Genomic DNA, 17,843 nt, shown 5'->3' on the forward strand with positions numbered 1-17,843 from the left:
TATTTAGCCGGCATTTATAAAAAATATACCCACACCTAAATTTAATATCTCAGTACTAAGGTAGTTACGAATGTTTGTCGTTTAATTTTAATTTTATAATTACATAATTGTAATTATAAACTGAAAATTAATTTCACTCACTAGTGTGAAGTCCCTGATTTCTGGTCTAGGCAAAAACATGTGTTATAAATATTTGTAAAATAAGAAAAGATACAATCGAATTTAAACTACTTCGATAAGAAAGATCTAGGTGATGTTGGGCCCACAGACTTGTGAAATACTGGAAAGAAACTCCGTCTCTTTTCTACCAATTTAATAACAACAATGTAACGCCAATAAGATTAGTGACACAAACAGAACAGCAATAATTCTGAAGTAAGTTAAAAAAAATATGTATGTAATACTTACGGGTTTCCGTATATTAATATACCTTATACGTCTTGGCGCCACAAACTATATAACTTGTAACTTGTGCAACTTAAGTTAGAATTGTACTTAATGTTTCATCATAATATTAATCTATATGATTGAAATCAACTCTTTATCTTGAATATCAGTTATTACATTTAAGTTCAGACTTAGAACGTAGCTGAGTTCAGGTTAGACGCTCATGTTTGTCAGATTTGATCCTTCATCATAGAAATACCACTCACTTTATTTATGCAAGGTAGACATACTTTAATGGACACCTCTGCCCATAGACAATGGTACCGTAAGAAATATTCATCATTCCTCATATCACCAATGCGACACCAACCATATTAACTAAGATGTAATATCCCTCTGTGTCTGTAGTTGCACTGGCATTTAAAAATAATGTTCGCACGTCAAAAACTTAGATAACAATATTTATCTTCATGACATAGTATGAAACAAAGACGCTTACCGCTGTCTGTCTGTCTCTGTGTATGCTTTTATCTTAAAAATTACACAACAGATTTTAATGCGTTTCTTTAGCAGAGAAACACTGATAATTATTTAATGAATATTTTCGAAGATATTACAGATTTAAAATGCAGGGACATAGCACTATGAACTTTGTATATTATATTCTGTAGTATATTAAGTGTTGCACCCGTGCGAAGCTGGGGCGGGACGCTAGTTATGTATAAAACAGTTTGCGCAGTCAAACGCGTGCATATGAACGATTAAACAGAAGCTCGCAGTAAAAAAAAACACTACTATTGCGTAAGTTTTCGGTTTCTTTGCTCTTCTATGAGTTATTACAAATAATGCTGGCTCTAAAGTATTGTCTACTGTTCAGTAAATAGTTTGTTAACAACGTTTGACAACGCACAGATTGTTTGTTGCAGCTCTTCGACTGCGCAAATACGTACTACTCAAGTGAGTCAGTTGCATGTCAACAAGAGTAACGAATTACTTTAAAAATAAATCCATCAAAGCAAATGCACTATTATTTAGTTAGAATTTCGTATGGATAACAATATCATAGTAAATCATAGTTACAATTCTATGATTATTCAACGAATATAAACATCACGATATATTTTTATAAATGTTTAAAAGGTATTTAAATAAAATGACACTGAATGAGAAATAAACACGTTTAATTTAAAACATTCGTTTGTGTTTCGAATGACCATTCAAATAAGAGTTTTGTAATATAGGTACATAAATAATCTATTGAGCTTGTTAAAATCGAATGATTTTCATTCAATTCGACCGGACAGATTTCATAACTACAGAGAGTTAATTCGAAAGGTAATTTTAACGTGATTCAAACAGAGATGGCTCGAGGTCACGTCGTACTTTAATGATACTTAGAATCAAATAATCACATAATAAATAGTTACGTTTACGTTAGAATAAATTTGGTCTAGATATTAAAATATATTCTTTCATTATTTTCGACTGATGTTTGTATTGACTGTGTATTTCACACAGTTATAACAATATTTAAAAAAAATAATATTCCTTAAAACGCTAATTGACAAATTTATTTATTACCAAATTGAGACTGGACGCATGTTAAAATAAAATAAATAGGGTTTCATTTTTATCTATGCAGTTGCATTATGTATATGTGATTATATATATATATATATATATATATATATATATATATATATTAAGAAGAAGCAACACAATTGTTTAACAATACGTGTGAGTAAGGTATGTGTATAGTCATAATGCAGAAAATTACACGTAATATTTAATATTTGTTATTAAAAGCTGTATGTCAGCAATTTCCGTAAAATATATAAGCATGAAGTTGCAATTCTGACTTTTGATTGTGTTTCAAAACACTTAATAAGAAACGATTTATTAATTAACTCTTTATAATTTCATTTTATGATGTAAACTTGTAAATTGCATTTATATACGAATTGCTAAATACATCACTTTGCATCGTAAGAACGATTTGCTGTTATAAGTAAGCTTGTTCTATTTATATCATTTCAACTTGAATTATACACGACGCAGAGTTCAGACAGCTCTCGATGGATTTATTTTAGAAATATATACATTTATTGGAGAGGCTCATTTTATTTTTGTCAATATTAGCTATAATGCTTGACTCTGTAAGCGCAAAAGCTATAAGAAATCTTTTATTATTTTTAAAGTTTAGTGGTTAAGATGTATTTTTTAAATAATTGACATATATAACTTGAAAATTCTTTGTCATTGGTAAGATTTTTTTTAATTATTAAATTATAAAAATAATACATCAGTTAAAGAAGAACTTAGTACAATAGGCATGGACGAATTATTGTGATATGTTTGTTGGTGCATATGTGTGTGTATTTTATGTCCAATATAAACCACAGATAAACAGCAAATAAGAAGTAGATGAGAAAGTGTGATAAAACTAATAAAACGTTCCTATTATGAAGCAACAGTTAAAAGGGCAATAAACCCTCGCGGGGTGTGTGGGTTGCTATAATAGCAGAGATGTCGGTGATTATTTTCCCTTACGACTTATTCTGATTTTAAACGATATTATAATGTGTTTATTAATTACAAATATCAAATTTTTAGTAATATTATCGTAAATATTTAAAAACATTATCTGTGAATATAAGTTGAATAACAACTTTTGTGAACAACAACCAAAGTGGAGATTGTTAAGATGCATATATCAACATTTGTAATAAGAGTTTTCACACATAGATAGATAGATAGGATTTTTTTAAATATGTTTGTGTGTTCTTTGTAAATGTTTACTTAAATATAAATTATGAATACTGCCTGTCAAAAAATATAACATTGATCTTACGTTCCATTTTCATCTCATATTTTTTGACAGGCCGTTTTTTTTAAATATGTTATAATTGATTTTAATTGTAAATAACATTATTTAATAAATTATATATTTACTGAATATGTTATACGAAGTAATACAATAATTACAGCCTTTCAATATTCAACACATAACTAATAGGGGATTTTATTGTTTACGCGAGATGTGAAGACACAATAAAAAAATAATTGTATTTAATTAACGTAACTATGTAATTTAATTGACGGCAATGACAATGAGTAACTACTGAGTTACTTGCAGGTTCTCGACAGGATCTACATTCCGTTCGGCGGTATAAATTTAATTTATAAGAGCAAAATGATCCTTATTCTAATATTTTGTATTAATTATTATAAATTTGAAATTGAATAATTCATTTTATAGTAAGAATCCACGTTCATGAATGCGTAGGTTGTTTCCATAAAAGCATTCAACGAAGCCTGCAATCAGAATAAGCTCGTTCCAAAGTGTGGGTGGTTGGTACATTAAACTTAATACTTATGTATAGGGGAGATCATTGCGACACCTACTAGTTAGGTGCGAGTAACCGGTTCTGCTCGTAGTATTTATAAAAAAAGTAAATAGAACCGGTACTTCGTTGTTATTATTCGTTTATCGGTTTTTATTATTCGGCATGTATCGATATTTTTTACTACGACGATTTAAGATTGGTTGCTTGATACGTGTTTGAGGTTGTCAGTGTATATTTCGTTGAATAAAATTAACTTATCTGTTTTATATCGTCATACGAATTAAAAATATGAATGTTATGACAATATACATTATTAAAAAATTAAAATAGTATATTTGCATTAAATGTGTGAATCTGTATTCTGTATATACATTTTGGACATTATACCTTAGCATCTAAACCAGTTCATAAAATGCTATTAAAAAAAAATATGTATAAGTATTTGATTTATATTGTTTAATATTAGAAATGCTAGTGTAATAAGACATTAGTTGATGTTCTTTATGTTTCTAATTTAACTGATTTACCCTTCATACTCGAACAATGAATACCTCTGAGTGGGTAGTACCGCCCATCCGTACCCACAGCCTGTACAATCTTTGTACGCTATAAGTTAATATACATACATATGTACATACATGCTTTGAGTCTCGTTCGTTTAGTGGCTAGATATAAAGGCCACAGATCCCGAGGGTCTGGGGATAAGCCCCAGGTCGGGCCGATAAACAGTCATTGGGTTTTTCTCGAAAAACATGTAAAAACGCCGTTCCTGCGTCTGAACTCTTTCCGGTTGGGCTCCATCGGATAATGAGAGTGAAGGAGTAGATAGACCTGTGTTTGTGTGTCCTGCGCAGTTGGTTGGTCTCCCATGAGACTGGCAGCGGTAACTGTAATCGGCCGGACGACTTTACGAAATAAATATCCTAATATCGTAAATAACATGAACTATTTTAAGCTTATTGCAAATGTAACGTGAATCGTATGAAGATGCATGTACCACACGAATTTCGTTTTATTTTTAATATATTCTCATTGTTCCGCCCACACTAACAATACGGGAGTGTAAATAAAGCCGATTGTAGAGACAATGTTATGTTTTCATTTTCTCTTATGATTCGCGTTTATTGTTCAATAACTTTCAACCACGACGTACCATACTTGTATAGAGCTAAATGATTAAGTTCTTCTTACCTTACAAAGTATTGAAACTTATTTCACCCATTTGCTAATATCTGTGTTGGTGGATAAACGTGGTAGAATTGAATTCGACTCACGATGTTTTCCTTAATCATCGAGCATGTGAACCGTAAGGGTCTAAGCCGTGAATGTTAAGCGATGATTCTAAGTTCCAACCCGGGACAAGCGCCACTGAATTAATTTGCTTTATTTGTATTTATATTTCATTTCGTGCTCGGCGGTGTAGGGAAGACGGCGTGGCGAATGGGAATCCAATGATCCGCATTGGAGCAGCGAGGTGGAGTAAGCTTCAAATCATTTCCTCAAAAGGGAAAGGTGGCCAATGCCCAGCCGTGGGATGGTAGCAGGCTGTTATTTTACTTAAGCATTATAAAAATAAATGAAGCACAAGAAAATCTTATTTTGTGGTAACTCAGCCCAAGTTACTAAGAACTACTACTTGTACTAACAGTAGAAACCATTATTTAATGGTGAATAACATTGGGCCGCTGATAACGATGCTATTCGCTTAGACGTACCCCATTAATCCGGGGCCGGCAGAACGTAAAAGGTTTTGAGAGACTTCAGTCGCCTGTTTTCAATAAAATAAGTACGCTTACAAAGTAAGTATATAAATAATTACTAATTAAGTAACATATTTTCACTGTAGCCGATTACGTTTAATATTAAATTATTAAATAACAAACATTAATATCATATATTTAAGCGGATTAATTGTCAATATATATTAATTAGGTTAAAGTCAAAAACATTTATTAAATAATTCAACAGCGGTTATTTCCACAGTATTTATATTTAAACAGGATAAAAAATTGTGCCTTTGTTTTCCCGAATAATGACATCACCCGCATCTCATGGACTTCGTGGTAACTCAACTCCGTTGACTCAGTAATGTAACAATATTATTAAAATAATATTATTTATTAGAATAGCTATATCAAATATTATTTATTGTTAACCAACAACAAAAAATTAAATACACATTGTTATGTGTTGTTATGTATTTGTCTGTTGACAATATGTATTTAAAATACTATTAATAAATATAAAATAAAAATAATAATAATCAGTTAATATAATTTAAAGATAAAAAAATTAATAATTCTTTCTTAACTATATATATAAAATCTATATGTAAAGACTTATCGATAGCTGTATAGTATTATGACACTGATTATTACGGATACTTTAAAAATATTAATTTATACTTCAAGAGGTCATTGTCCCTTGTCTCAAACAACAGACAGTTGAAGTGGTCCGTAGAAAAATCTATACGACGACGTTGGCGTGCCTCCAACAGATTTTAAGTACAGTTAAAAGTTTTATCGTATGGAAGTGAGTGTTCAAACTTTGCCAAAGTTTGTTTAGTAATTCAGCACCCGTAACAGTAGTTTGTAAAATATTATTATTAATTCTGAACTTACGCTTAGAAAAATTATTATTAGTAAGAAATAATTAAGTATTATTATTTTATAAATAGCGCGTAATGGGATAATATTTTTCAAACGTGTCCTTCTCCTCTTTAATAATAAACACAAAACTTATGACGAGTTAATTGCAATAATATTGGATGTTCTCGTTTTAATATAAATATTTTAATTATACTAAAAATATAATTAATTAGAGAGTTATTTGACGACCACAGAGTGTTAAATCTGTTTGGTGCTTTTAAAATATCAGTATATCGATTTTCTTCTACTAGATAACAAATAATTGTTAAATAATTTTATCATATGACATTATAGTATACTATATCGATATACATACAATTAATATTTATACAACATTATAAAATAATTCAATTGAGTAACAATAATTTTTTTTTTGCCAATTTGGCTGATCTCCACAATATTTGAGGAAATGTAAATAGAAACAGGTCAAGAAACTTTAAAAAGATTTTCAAGTCATAAATACTCAAGGTATTTAGCAGACCAAGTCATAGTGGTTATAAAAAGAATTGTCGTTGCATGGTCTATTATTCTTGATACTTTTACGAATAGAGCGGACGATTTACTAAAGTTCGACTGAAAAATTGTCTGCCAACTTCCTTCGATCGCATTCCACCGAATAAAAGTAAAACTTTTTATTTTCGGATGAGTCATACCTGGACCAAAGATATACGTATTTTTGGACGCATTTGTTAATCTCTGTATTTGTAATAAGCTATTTCATGTTAAAGATCAAGATAGAGCAGGTCAGAAAAGATTTCCCCTGCGAGAAAAAAAAGGTCAGATTGTGTAATGTAAGGTACATTACACATAATCGAGCTAATGAAATATTATACCATTTTTACATATAATTACCAATTTTTTAAAGTTCATCTTGCGAAACAGCACTTTATATGTTATTAATGTTTTGCAGTGCGGATATGTAGAGCAACGATAATTACGCTAATTTATAGTACAGCCTGACATTTTTTATCTTTTAAGGTCGACATTGATCTACACATAAATATCTACAGCGGGACCTCGTTTTCCATAAATTATCTTTTGAAAAGATTTATCTTTAACTATTTGATATTTTTACCGATAAAGATCTAAAAAACTGAGGACTGAACTAAATTTATACCCCCATACAATTATATGCTGGGTAAAAGCCTAGTATCGAAAGTCGGAGAGTATTCAAAATGCAACTTTACAATAGATTTCTGGATGAGATCTAAGCGTTCTTCGCGAAATGTGTGGGATAATATTTTTTAAAGTACATTTCAATTATTATTTCAACTTAATTACAAATTTATAGTGTCAATTTCTAAAATCAATTAAAACGCACAGGTAAACGAGAATTATTCGATTAGATTTAATAAATAATTGTCTTGAAGTTTTTATAAGAGTAAAAAAACAAGACACAAGTTAGTTTTTATAACGTTCATAAACACGAATTTAATGAGGTACGATAGTAATTGCGAAATTATTTCAATCTCGACCAACAGTTCAGTGTCGGTCAATGGCGTTTTAAGCATAACCACTTTTTCATGCACGTATAATACGATCTGACCAAATCAATGATTTCGTCTTCATTGCTTTTTAAATTACCATAGACAATTTTATTAAGTATCTACGAAAATACATATAATATGTGTATAAGCATTTATATTTATTGTAATAAATGCCTTTCATTTATCTACTTTTAGTTTTTAAATTGCACATGTTTTAATGTAAACTTATAATATAATATTTTATATAACTACCTGTTATTTTTAATTATTATTCATGTTATTAACATAATACAACAAAATATGATGATAACGTTGCTAATTCTTATCAATTTGCAAATTTTGTCATAGTTACTTAATAGTAATTTTAGGAGCATGAGTGAAGGCAATCGTCGATAAAATTTCTTCGATAAAATGTTTGTAAATAAGACTTTTGAATCCGACAAAATCACCTACGTATATGTTCACACTTTGTAATTTATTGAAGCAAATATTTTCCGCTTCCGTCTGTAATAAGGTCGAAATAAGGCAAAAAACTTCATTTATATAGACCAAATAATTGTCAAATCAAAATTAAAAACAGCTATAAACACGTACAAAACGTGTTCATACACGTGGAATGGTGGCAATATTGCCAGCAGCATTCCCCGTTGAATTGCAATTTCGATCTTCTAGGCGACAAAGGGAATCCCTTTTATCTCCAGAAGTAATAGGATTTACTTGGTGATAGGACTTTATACTAGCCTATCTGGGTAAGTACCACCCATATATCAGTATTGTTGTGTTCCGGTTTGAAGGGCGAGTGAACTAGGGTAACTACAGGCAGAAGGGACATAACATCTTAGTAGACCTAAGGTTGGTGGCGCTTTGGCAATGTAAGTAATGGATAATATTTCATACAGTGTCATTGTCTATGGGCGGTGGTGACCACTTACCATCAGGTGGCCCATTTGCTCGTTCGCCTACAAATATCATAAAAAAGTAATAAAAAAAAATTATATAAAATTATGTTTTAAACCAAATTAACTACATATTTAAGTGTCTTATAGCAAATCCATTTTTATGTTGAGTTTTATTTTAGATTACGTGTGGAGTATTTTCATTAATGTATTGCTTTGCCGGGCCGGTTGAATGTCCGGATTTTATTGGCTTCCAGACATACTCAAATCGAAATACGGATTGTAAATTGGATTAAGTCTACGTATCGGCTTAGAGCTCTAGCTGTGTAAATAATATGTTGCAACCAACATTCTATAATTTTTTTTTCTTTTAAACATTAAAGAAACGTCTACTAGTTATTTCACACAGATATATTTGTACGTACCAAATACTTTATCCATAAAACTTTTTTTTTAAATAACACTACAGAACAAGATCTCATTAATTAATAATGCATGTTAATAATTGAATTTATCTAAACATTTTATTTTAGGAAGAATAAAGTTAGGTCACTACCATTAAACATGATTAATGAAGTGGACCAATCATTTCATTCATTAAGATTATATTAGTGAAAGGTTACGACCCTTTATAAATACCAACAAGCTGACACAGCCCTTAAGCAAGTCCAGCCCACACGATCAATCATATAACATGAGCTTTATCATTATCCTCAATTACTACATACAGATATATTTGTTTCGAAACATTGAGAAGTTCACGTAAATGTCTTGTTGGAAATCACTAATTTAAAATGTTGACTCAAAAGTAATTGCATTCGATTCCCGTGTAAATCAGTGTTACTTAACCGATTAAACGGTTGATTAATTGTACGGTCGTTGGTTGTGAGTCTTGTAATTATTGAAGCGAATTTATATTGTCATTATGTGCTGTGGTCAGTGTACCCGCCTTTTTTCCTTGGAGGCTTCCATTCAAGCTCCTTCCTATTAAGACACTATAGTCGCAGATATTTTACACTAGTTGTCGTCTGCGTTTTTACAGAGTTTCTTTTGTATTTATTTTAATTTATTATTAATATGAGATACGTTGAGAATCCTTGAGCTCAAAATAAATGATTTTTTGAGATTTTAGACGTACAAATAAAATATACAGTAGTGAAACTATTATCTCTTTAAGCCCAGAATGTAATTTATTTTATCATATGATAAAGATTTTCTTAGAATCTGTTAATTTTTAATAATCACGATATTTGAACAAGTGAGAGTAGACCTCTTAACGAATGTATATGTTTTGTATTAATTCCAGAATCGTACAGTTGATGACTTCGGTCAACTGATCCGAGATGTAGTAATTAAGGTTATATATAATACGTTCAACGGTCCTTCGATTACACCGCCTCGTATTAAAATTGTGCAATATTTTATTACCAAAACAGGATTCGATATAGGTCAGCGGGTTATATTTATAATTTCTCGGTAACGGTGTGATTGTGCGGATGTTTTGAATCGCACACTTTGCCGCACACGATGCTAACTTATTTACCCGTTAACTGGAAGTCTATACATGACGGATTACTTTGTAAATCATGCGCAAGTAACTGTTTTGTAAATCAATGCTAATTGTAAACGAAAATGTTTATAATTATCTTGGGAAGTTTGAGAAGCGTATACATTTCATAACAAACGAACGTTCTAATCTCTGATGATGTTTATGTAAGATCGAATGAGATATGCCTATTTGTTTTTAGTTATTCCGGAATGTGGAAACTGTATTAAAAGCCTATTATTTTGTCTTAATTTTTGAAGATAAGAGAAAATAAAATCTATGGTTTTATAATGATTTAAATGTTTGTTTTTTTTGTGAGATGGCACTGTGAATGGACTTTTAAGAAAACAAAACAGGAATAAACAAAATTCAACTCTTTAGAAAATATTTTACTTTGTAAGAATATGTAGTTTTAGTATACAAAATATCGATACAATATTTCCCTAGTTTCTTGTTTAATGTTATTTAAATTTTATAAAACATCCCATTTTGTTGTGCTAAGTTATACCGTGAATGTTTTATAAACATTTGGCACGTGACTTTCGTATATGAAACTAAATGACAAATGAATATTCAAGTCAGATGCGACTTGTTCAAACAAATCAATAGTTGATTTTAGTATTCAGATGTAAAACAAGATAGAGCGGACAACGTGGCGTTAATATGTTTAAACGTCCAATTATTTTATGCAAATACTAACAACAAACAAACTGGCATAATCGAATGAGAATGGCAAGGAGCCAGCAATTTATCCGCTTATGATTCACCACATCCTTGTCAGGAATGAAATCACATAATTCTTAAAGCTTGACGACGTTAAAAAAGGGTGAAATTGCGTTATAGCTGCGAAAGCCGGTATTCTTCGTTGGTTACAAAGAGAAAAATTGAATGAGTGCTATTTACGAATCGTCGTGGGTCAAAGGCCTTCTACTGAAATAAACGTGATCTATACGAATTTGCTTCAATTTTGTATTTGTCAACTACAAATTAATCCTTAGAACTTTGCATTTATGATGCTTAAATAACTTATATGTGATTGAATCTAATATTTAAAAAATATATATATATTAAAGAATAGACCAGTCGTTATATTTTGTTATTATACTTATATGTAGCATTTTAAATTGCTCATAATTTCCCCTTAGCAAAATTCTATTCAGCTGATTTGTTTAGCTGCCCCGGATATTGGAAATTAGGGGTAGCTCAGGAAATTCGTTCATCGACCCACTCCCCTGTTTCACAACCACTTCAGCTGATTGTGTAGAATCATCAAAATATAGAATGGTGTAAAAATATAAAATTTCCTTAACGGTAATCTAACCTAACGGTTAGAAGCCTGCTTGGTGGTTAGGTCGCGTTTATTTTAACCGATGATTACGGGCTTAAACTCAGGCCCATTGAATTTTTAATTTGTGTTTATAATTCATCTCGTAATCGGCGCTGAAGGAAAACTGCACATGTCTTATATTTATTGAAATTCTACCACATGTGCGTCTATCAAACTATTAACTTAACATTAAACCTTCCTTCAATGGGAGAGGAGGCCTTACGCTAGTTTAATTTTTATCGACGTAAGCAAAAAAAAACTTAAAAAACTTAATCGTTGGTAATTGTTTTGCCGTCAGTATTTCTCTTGACACTGTTCTCACTGTCCTTTAACCCTGACAAATAATAAGCGACATTTCGACATTATTGAGTAATAACATCCTAATTTTACCCAGTTATACGAGTTACGTGAAAATTAGACTCGGAATTAGCGAAGGGCAATTAGCTGGTCAGGTTCATATGTAATCAAACACGGGAAACTGAAAGAATTCGTTCAGAGGAAAATAAACTTTATCACTTCTGTACATCATTTATATAATGGTATAACAGTGAGTTTTGAGTTTACCGCGGTATTAATGAAAAATGGTTAGAAGAGGGTCAAAAAAGGCAATTCGGTTCAATTATTGTCGAAAGGTTACAATTTCATAATAGACAATAGTAGAGATGTATTCTTCTTAAAGCATGCATATGCATCTGCATAGATAATTCACATTAATGTTTGCGTGAATATTAAGAAATACATTTGGAATATGCAAAAACATAGGTACATCAAATTTAAAGGACTGATAGGTGATATATGTCTCTTCTTGAGATAGGTTTGAACCTTTGCTATCACTTTGTTTTTTTTTTTGTAATAAATAGTTTTTTATCTTTGTCATTGTCGATTGTTATCGTCACAATAATCACTAGAAACATAATTACAACATCGATATTGTATCAGCTACCGTCACGAAATGGGCGATATTACAAACCCAAAAAGTTCAAATAAGTTCTTGATAGGGTTTTCATAATTTAGACCTTGAAGTCGAGAACATAGAACAGAAATTTCTACGGTAAGAATTAACTGCAAACGCATCCTTCGAAGTCACTCGAATACTTGATAAGTACTTATCATAGGAAATGCATATCAGCACGCCTAATGGAAGTCTATTATTAAAAGTTGACTGTCCAAGGCAGGACATACAAACGTGTGAAGACCTCTACATATATCATTTCAATGCTATTTAATTTACTTATAAAATATATATTTTTTTAAGACTGGATGTATATGTATAATTAGACATTTTGTATATCACGTTGGCTTCCCAAATAAATAAATAAATGACTATAATATAAATTAATAGTATGAAAACCTTGGGAAAGGTTTGTTTTATACTATGAAGCGTTTCTCTGTCTGTCACGGTTCAACACCTGAATCAATCATCGTGAAATTTAGCACACGGATAGTTTGAGATACGAAGATATTTGCTGAAATAGAAAATATAATACTAGGTAATTTTTTACTCGTGTAAGACGTTAAGTAAATAAATAAATGTACTGACTGTATGTTAAAGAATTCGCTCCGCCAATACACATATACGTGATGATTTTGTCTCGATTAAGGGTTAAGTTGTTGACCCGGTGACCAGGGCATGCAGTCAATAAAGTTCATGGCTGAGACAGGATCAAAAATAGATACGAGTTTGTACATCAACCGTTATTGACTAAATTGTTTCCTTCCGTTTGTGGTCTTGCTTTTTCTTTACTAACAGCACAATTTATTTGTTAAAAATGTCATGGGGTTTTCCGTTATTCATATATGTACTTTTTTATCACATGTTAAATGGAAATAATTCATTTAATATAATGTTATATCTATCTTTTATTAGAAAGTTATGTGCAATAGTTTAGACTTTTCTAAATGTTGAAAAATGCGAACGTTACGAAGAGTTCAATTTTATGTTTTATCGTATGTACGTATGTTTGTACAACTAAGTCGTTTGTTATTCGCCACCTGATAAGGCACAGATCCGGAGGTCGTAGGTTCAATTTCGAGTTATTTGTCTAGCCGGTAAATGTATTGAGTTTTTTGCTCAGAATTATTCAATATTAGCCTGAAAGAAATTTGATAGTGTGACACTACCTGCCTCGAAAAAGTTTTCGATCATATTCAATCGTGTCTTGTTACCGTCTCGTTGACTTTTAAGTGTGAACTTGCTTTCGGACATAAAGCTATGAAACTGTAATAATAATGGCCGGCTTGACTGAAACCAGTCAGAAGGATGATCATAATACCGTCATGCATATATGTGTAAATCCTTTGAAGAATATTGATATATTCATTATTTACATATTATGTCATTAGTCACGTTTTATCTATATGTTTTTGTTTATGATTATGGCAATACGTTATTCCAATATAGTAAATAGGGTTACCCAATGTGTTGGAAAAACGATAGGACACGGTCGGGACGGTACAGTGACCGAAGTGTTAGAAACAATGTGGTTGTTATGGTACGATCTGCATGTGAAACATTGAAATATTGAATTTATATTTAAAGAAAGAAATGAAAAAATATAGAGTAATATCAATCAAAACAGAGTTAGAGAGTCTATATAATTATTAATTAGACGTGAATCTTAACTAATAATTCGGAGCTTGAACTCGAGGCAATCACCACTGATTCATTTGTAATTCATCTCGTGCTCGGCAGTGAAGGAAAATACCGTGAGGAAACCTTGACGTGGCGGATGAGTGTCTACAAGAGAATTAACTAGGGAATCTTAAAAGGGAGATAAATCCCTCACTCAGAAGTGAGACAATAACAGCTTACTATGCCTACTATGTGCTTCTATATAAGTAGAATATAGAGTAAACGCATCACGCACACAAAGGAGCAGGGAGTGGCATGGTGGAGTGTGGACGTGACGGCATAAGAGAGCGATATGCCGTTTGGCGTCATGGAATTTGAGTCTGTCTAACCCCTAAGTCGCGTCAATAGATGTCTCATATCAGAACAATGAAAGGGAAGAAATAATACCCTCCGTATTGTTCAAATTATAATTAAACGATCAATTTATTTATAAAACATATACAGATACAAACATATACGATATACAGACCAATTACAAGTCACAAGTTTTTAAATCGTTAAGATTGATTGAAACTTTTTAATAATATATTTAATTACTTATTGTAATTAGCAATTTCGTTAAGATTTTCGTAAGTACCGGTTGCTCCATCATCCTGTTTCTTTTTAATTTGAATCTCAGTGTAAACATTAAAAAATTAAAGTGTCCTAGTGACTACCGCGCACCTGGTAACCCTGGTATTGGCACGTGCTTTATAATTATATCAGTTTGAATACATTATAAAGTTTCCATTGAACTTAAATATTTGATATGCCCCTTGTATACTGTATACTATATATTGTATACTGTATATAGTTAAAGAGTACGATACGATAGTCGACATTTATACATATTAAAAAACGTTCCTTATAGCGTCATTAACATTTTTTGTTAAATAAATAAACGATGTTATTTTTCTGTTGAAACGTGATGCAAAAAATCTATCAATATTCAATACCGAAGCCGTTGTTAAATGCTAAATTATTTTTATCTTTAATTTTAGAGTATTGTGCGGCTTGGTTCGATTTTTAAAATCTTAATTAATTAATCCATTTATAAAATAGTATAGAATTAACGGTATGAATCATATAACAATGTTATTTTGTCCTTTAAACAGGAAAGCGTAAATTAATTGGGAGATGACAAAGCATACTAAGCTTTTTTTGTGTTTCTGTTTATTTTATTACTGACGATGCATCTTGTTTTCCCCTAACAAAGATATTTGAAGTTTCTTCGAACGAAGTAAAAACTTTTTTGAATAATAAGCCTCTACATGTCTACCCGCTAAGTTTCATATTTGATATGTTTTAATTTGTACTTAATATTAATACATACCTCATTCGGATCGTTGCACCAGTGTCCCCCGCATCGGATGCATTCATTGCAATTTTTTAAACTATCAAAATCCGAACAATCGCGGTAAACTGCGAAAACTTGCTGGATCAAAAGCAAAACTAGCACCGAAAACCTCACTGCCGCCATTTTATCAAAAAATATTTTCTCAAATATAATTTTACATAAAAAACATTAATAATATAATTTATCACAATCACTATTTTTTTTAGTAACGTCAAATTCGAATGTAGAAGAGAACGCGTTCGAAATTTAAATTATGAATACGCGCGCACGTCTACACGACCAGGCACAGACTGTATGTACGACCTCTCTCGCTCACTTGATCAGACAGTTCACGAGATGAATCATCGCTATGAGGAAATTCGCGGAAATAGAAGACTTTTTTCCGAGAATTTTTTTATATGAATAAATTATTATTATTTCTTAAGAAATACTTGTAAAAATTATTGAGTTCAAGAAAAATGTATATACTTACATATATAACCATATTTTTTTCTGGTCCAAAAATTCATCTACATATTATGTAGCAAATTTATTTATAAATGAATGTGATTTATTTACACAATTAAGTTAAGGAAGTTGTCAGTTATATATAGGTATGTTTTGCTTATATCCAAATATGAGGCCTCCTTCATTATAATATTCTATATGAATATAGTATTATGGAGTCATATATTACAGTTTTATGTAACATATTTACATGGAATGCTTAGTAGAAACTAATTGTAGAAACATGTCAGAAAAAGACAAAAATACAAATTATTGTAATTATAAAAAGAAGTTCTGTAACATACATGATTAAGTGGTGATGGAACAGCTGCTTAAGGGTCCTTTCTTTACGAAAAGAAGGTTTGGAGTTTTTTCTTAACAATGGTCAAGTGGAGAAATGCAAAAAGAAAGTTATTTGTGGTAGCGACTTTGAAGGACACACGGATTGGTCGTATTTATTTGGTTTCTTTCAAAATTTTATAACGGCTAAGTCCGTTTCGACTTATGACTAATCAAAGGGTTTAATATACGGGCTAGTATTAAAAAGATTTAGGATGTTGTAGTCTTTTTCATTAACGAACTAACGCCACTTAATAGATTAAGCAAAGATTATCTTTACAAAGATTGTATGTATAAAGTCAAAATTATGCAACTTCAAAAAAACAAATTAAATAATATAAATAACTTAAACGACAAAACGTGTTTTACATAGAATTTTTATATAAATACAAATTAATAGTGTGATTTAATAAATTATACAAAGTAGTGAAATTTTAATTTTAATTTAATGAGTTATATGTTCAAGAAAACATAACATTCAGTGAATACCGATCGAAAGCGAGATGTGTAATTTTTAATAAAAGCCAGTAGCTCCATCTAGTGACGATATTATACAATATAAAGAGATCCTTTATTGTTGATAGTACGGGCGGTAGCATTTTGGTGGTGATATTATGATGCTTAAGTTTTTTTTGGAATTGATAGGATTAACTACAACAGACAATGAGACAAGCAAATAAAGTTTATTTACCGGACCAGTGGTGGATCTGAGCTATTCGTGTAATTTTTTATATATTATAAAAACACATCACAAAAAATATTTTCGTTCCGCTTAGAAGCTACAATATTAAAGTTTAAATTATATAAATACAAAAAGTAAGATGCGTCAAAATGATAGGTTTTTGTCAAATATGAGTAACTCATTATATATAAGTAATATAAAATATATTTGATAATGCTTAAAATCGGTGTGCATATGTGCTGAGCGTCTCAAGCATCGTCGCCTTTAGATTATATAATATAAATATAAATAAAAATATAAATAGCATATTATGAAACACAAGATAAGCATGGCAATTAGCTTCTTTCGTTAGTTTAAAATTTTCGATAGATTTATAGAAGAACCTTTACAAATAGTTTCACATCCGTTATTTATCCGCCATGTTTAATTAATCATCCTACAATTGCGCCCCGACGAACAGCATAGCAATGGTCGCATTTTCATGGATCATTATTTTCTTTTCATTAATATCGTAATTCAACCCGTAGAAGATCGTGATACTTCAACCAAATGATCTGGAATTATCCGTCATTATTTTCTGGTCTATTTATATCAAGCATTCGTAATTATTATTGACATTAGAATAAATACATAGTAAGAGGGTGGTCCCTAACGACCCTTAACGATTCTAGTAAGATTAAAATTCCTAATGCACAGACATTGACGATTGAACTGATGTCAACGTTAAATC

The 17,843-nt window shown here is 30.8% G+C and overlaps 1 protein-coding gene across 1 annotated transcript in view; it reads right to left on the bottom strand.

The window, feature by feature from the left end:
• The window catches only part of LOC125077053 (integrin beta pat-3-like), a 43,244-nt gene extending 27,356 nt beyond the window's left edge, over positions 1 to 15,888 (bottom strand). Inside the window, exon 1 of the mRNA XM_047688841.1 lies at positions 15,583 to 15,888. Coding sequence (XP_047544797.1) covers positions 15,583 to 15,729 — 147 coding nt within the window. The 5' untranslated portion in view covers positions 15,730 to 15,888. The remainder of the gene's footprint in view (positions 1 to 15,582) is intronic.
• Positions 15,889 to 17,843: the final 1,955 nt, after the last annotated feature.

This window comes from Vanessa atalanta, chromosome 3, assembly GCF_905147765.1.
Source record: "Vanessa atalanta chromosome 3, ilVanAtal1.2, whole genome shotgun sequence".
NCBI classification, from domain to species: Eukaryota; Metazoa; Arthropoda; class Insecta; order Lepidoptera; family Nymphalidae; genus Vanessa; species Vanessa atalanta.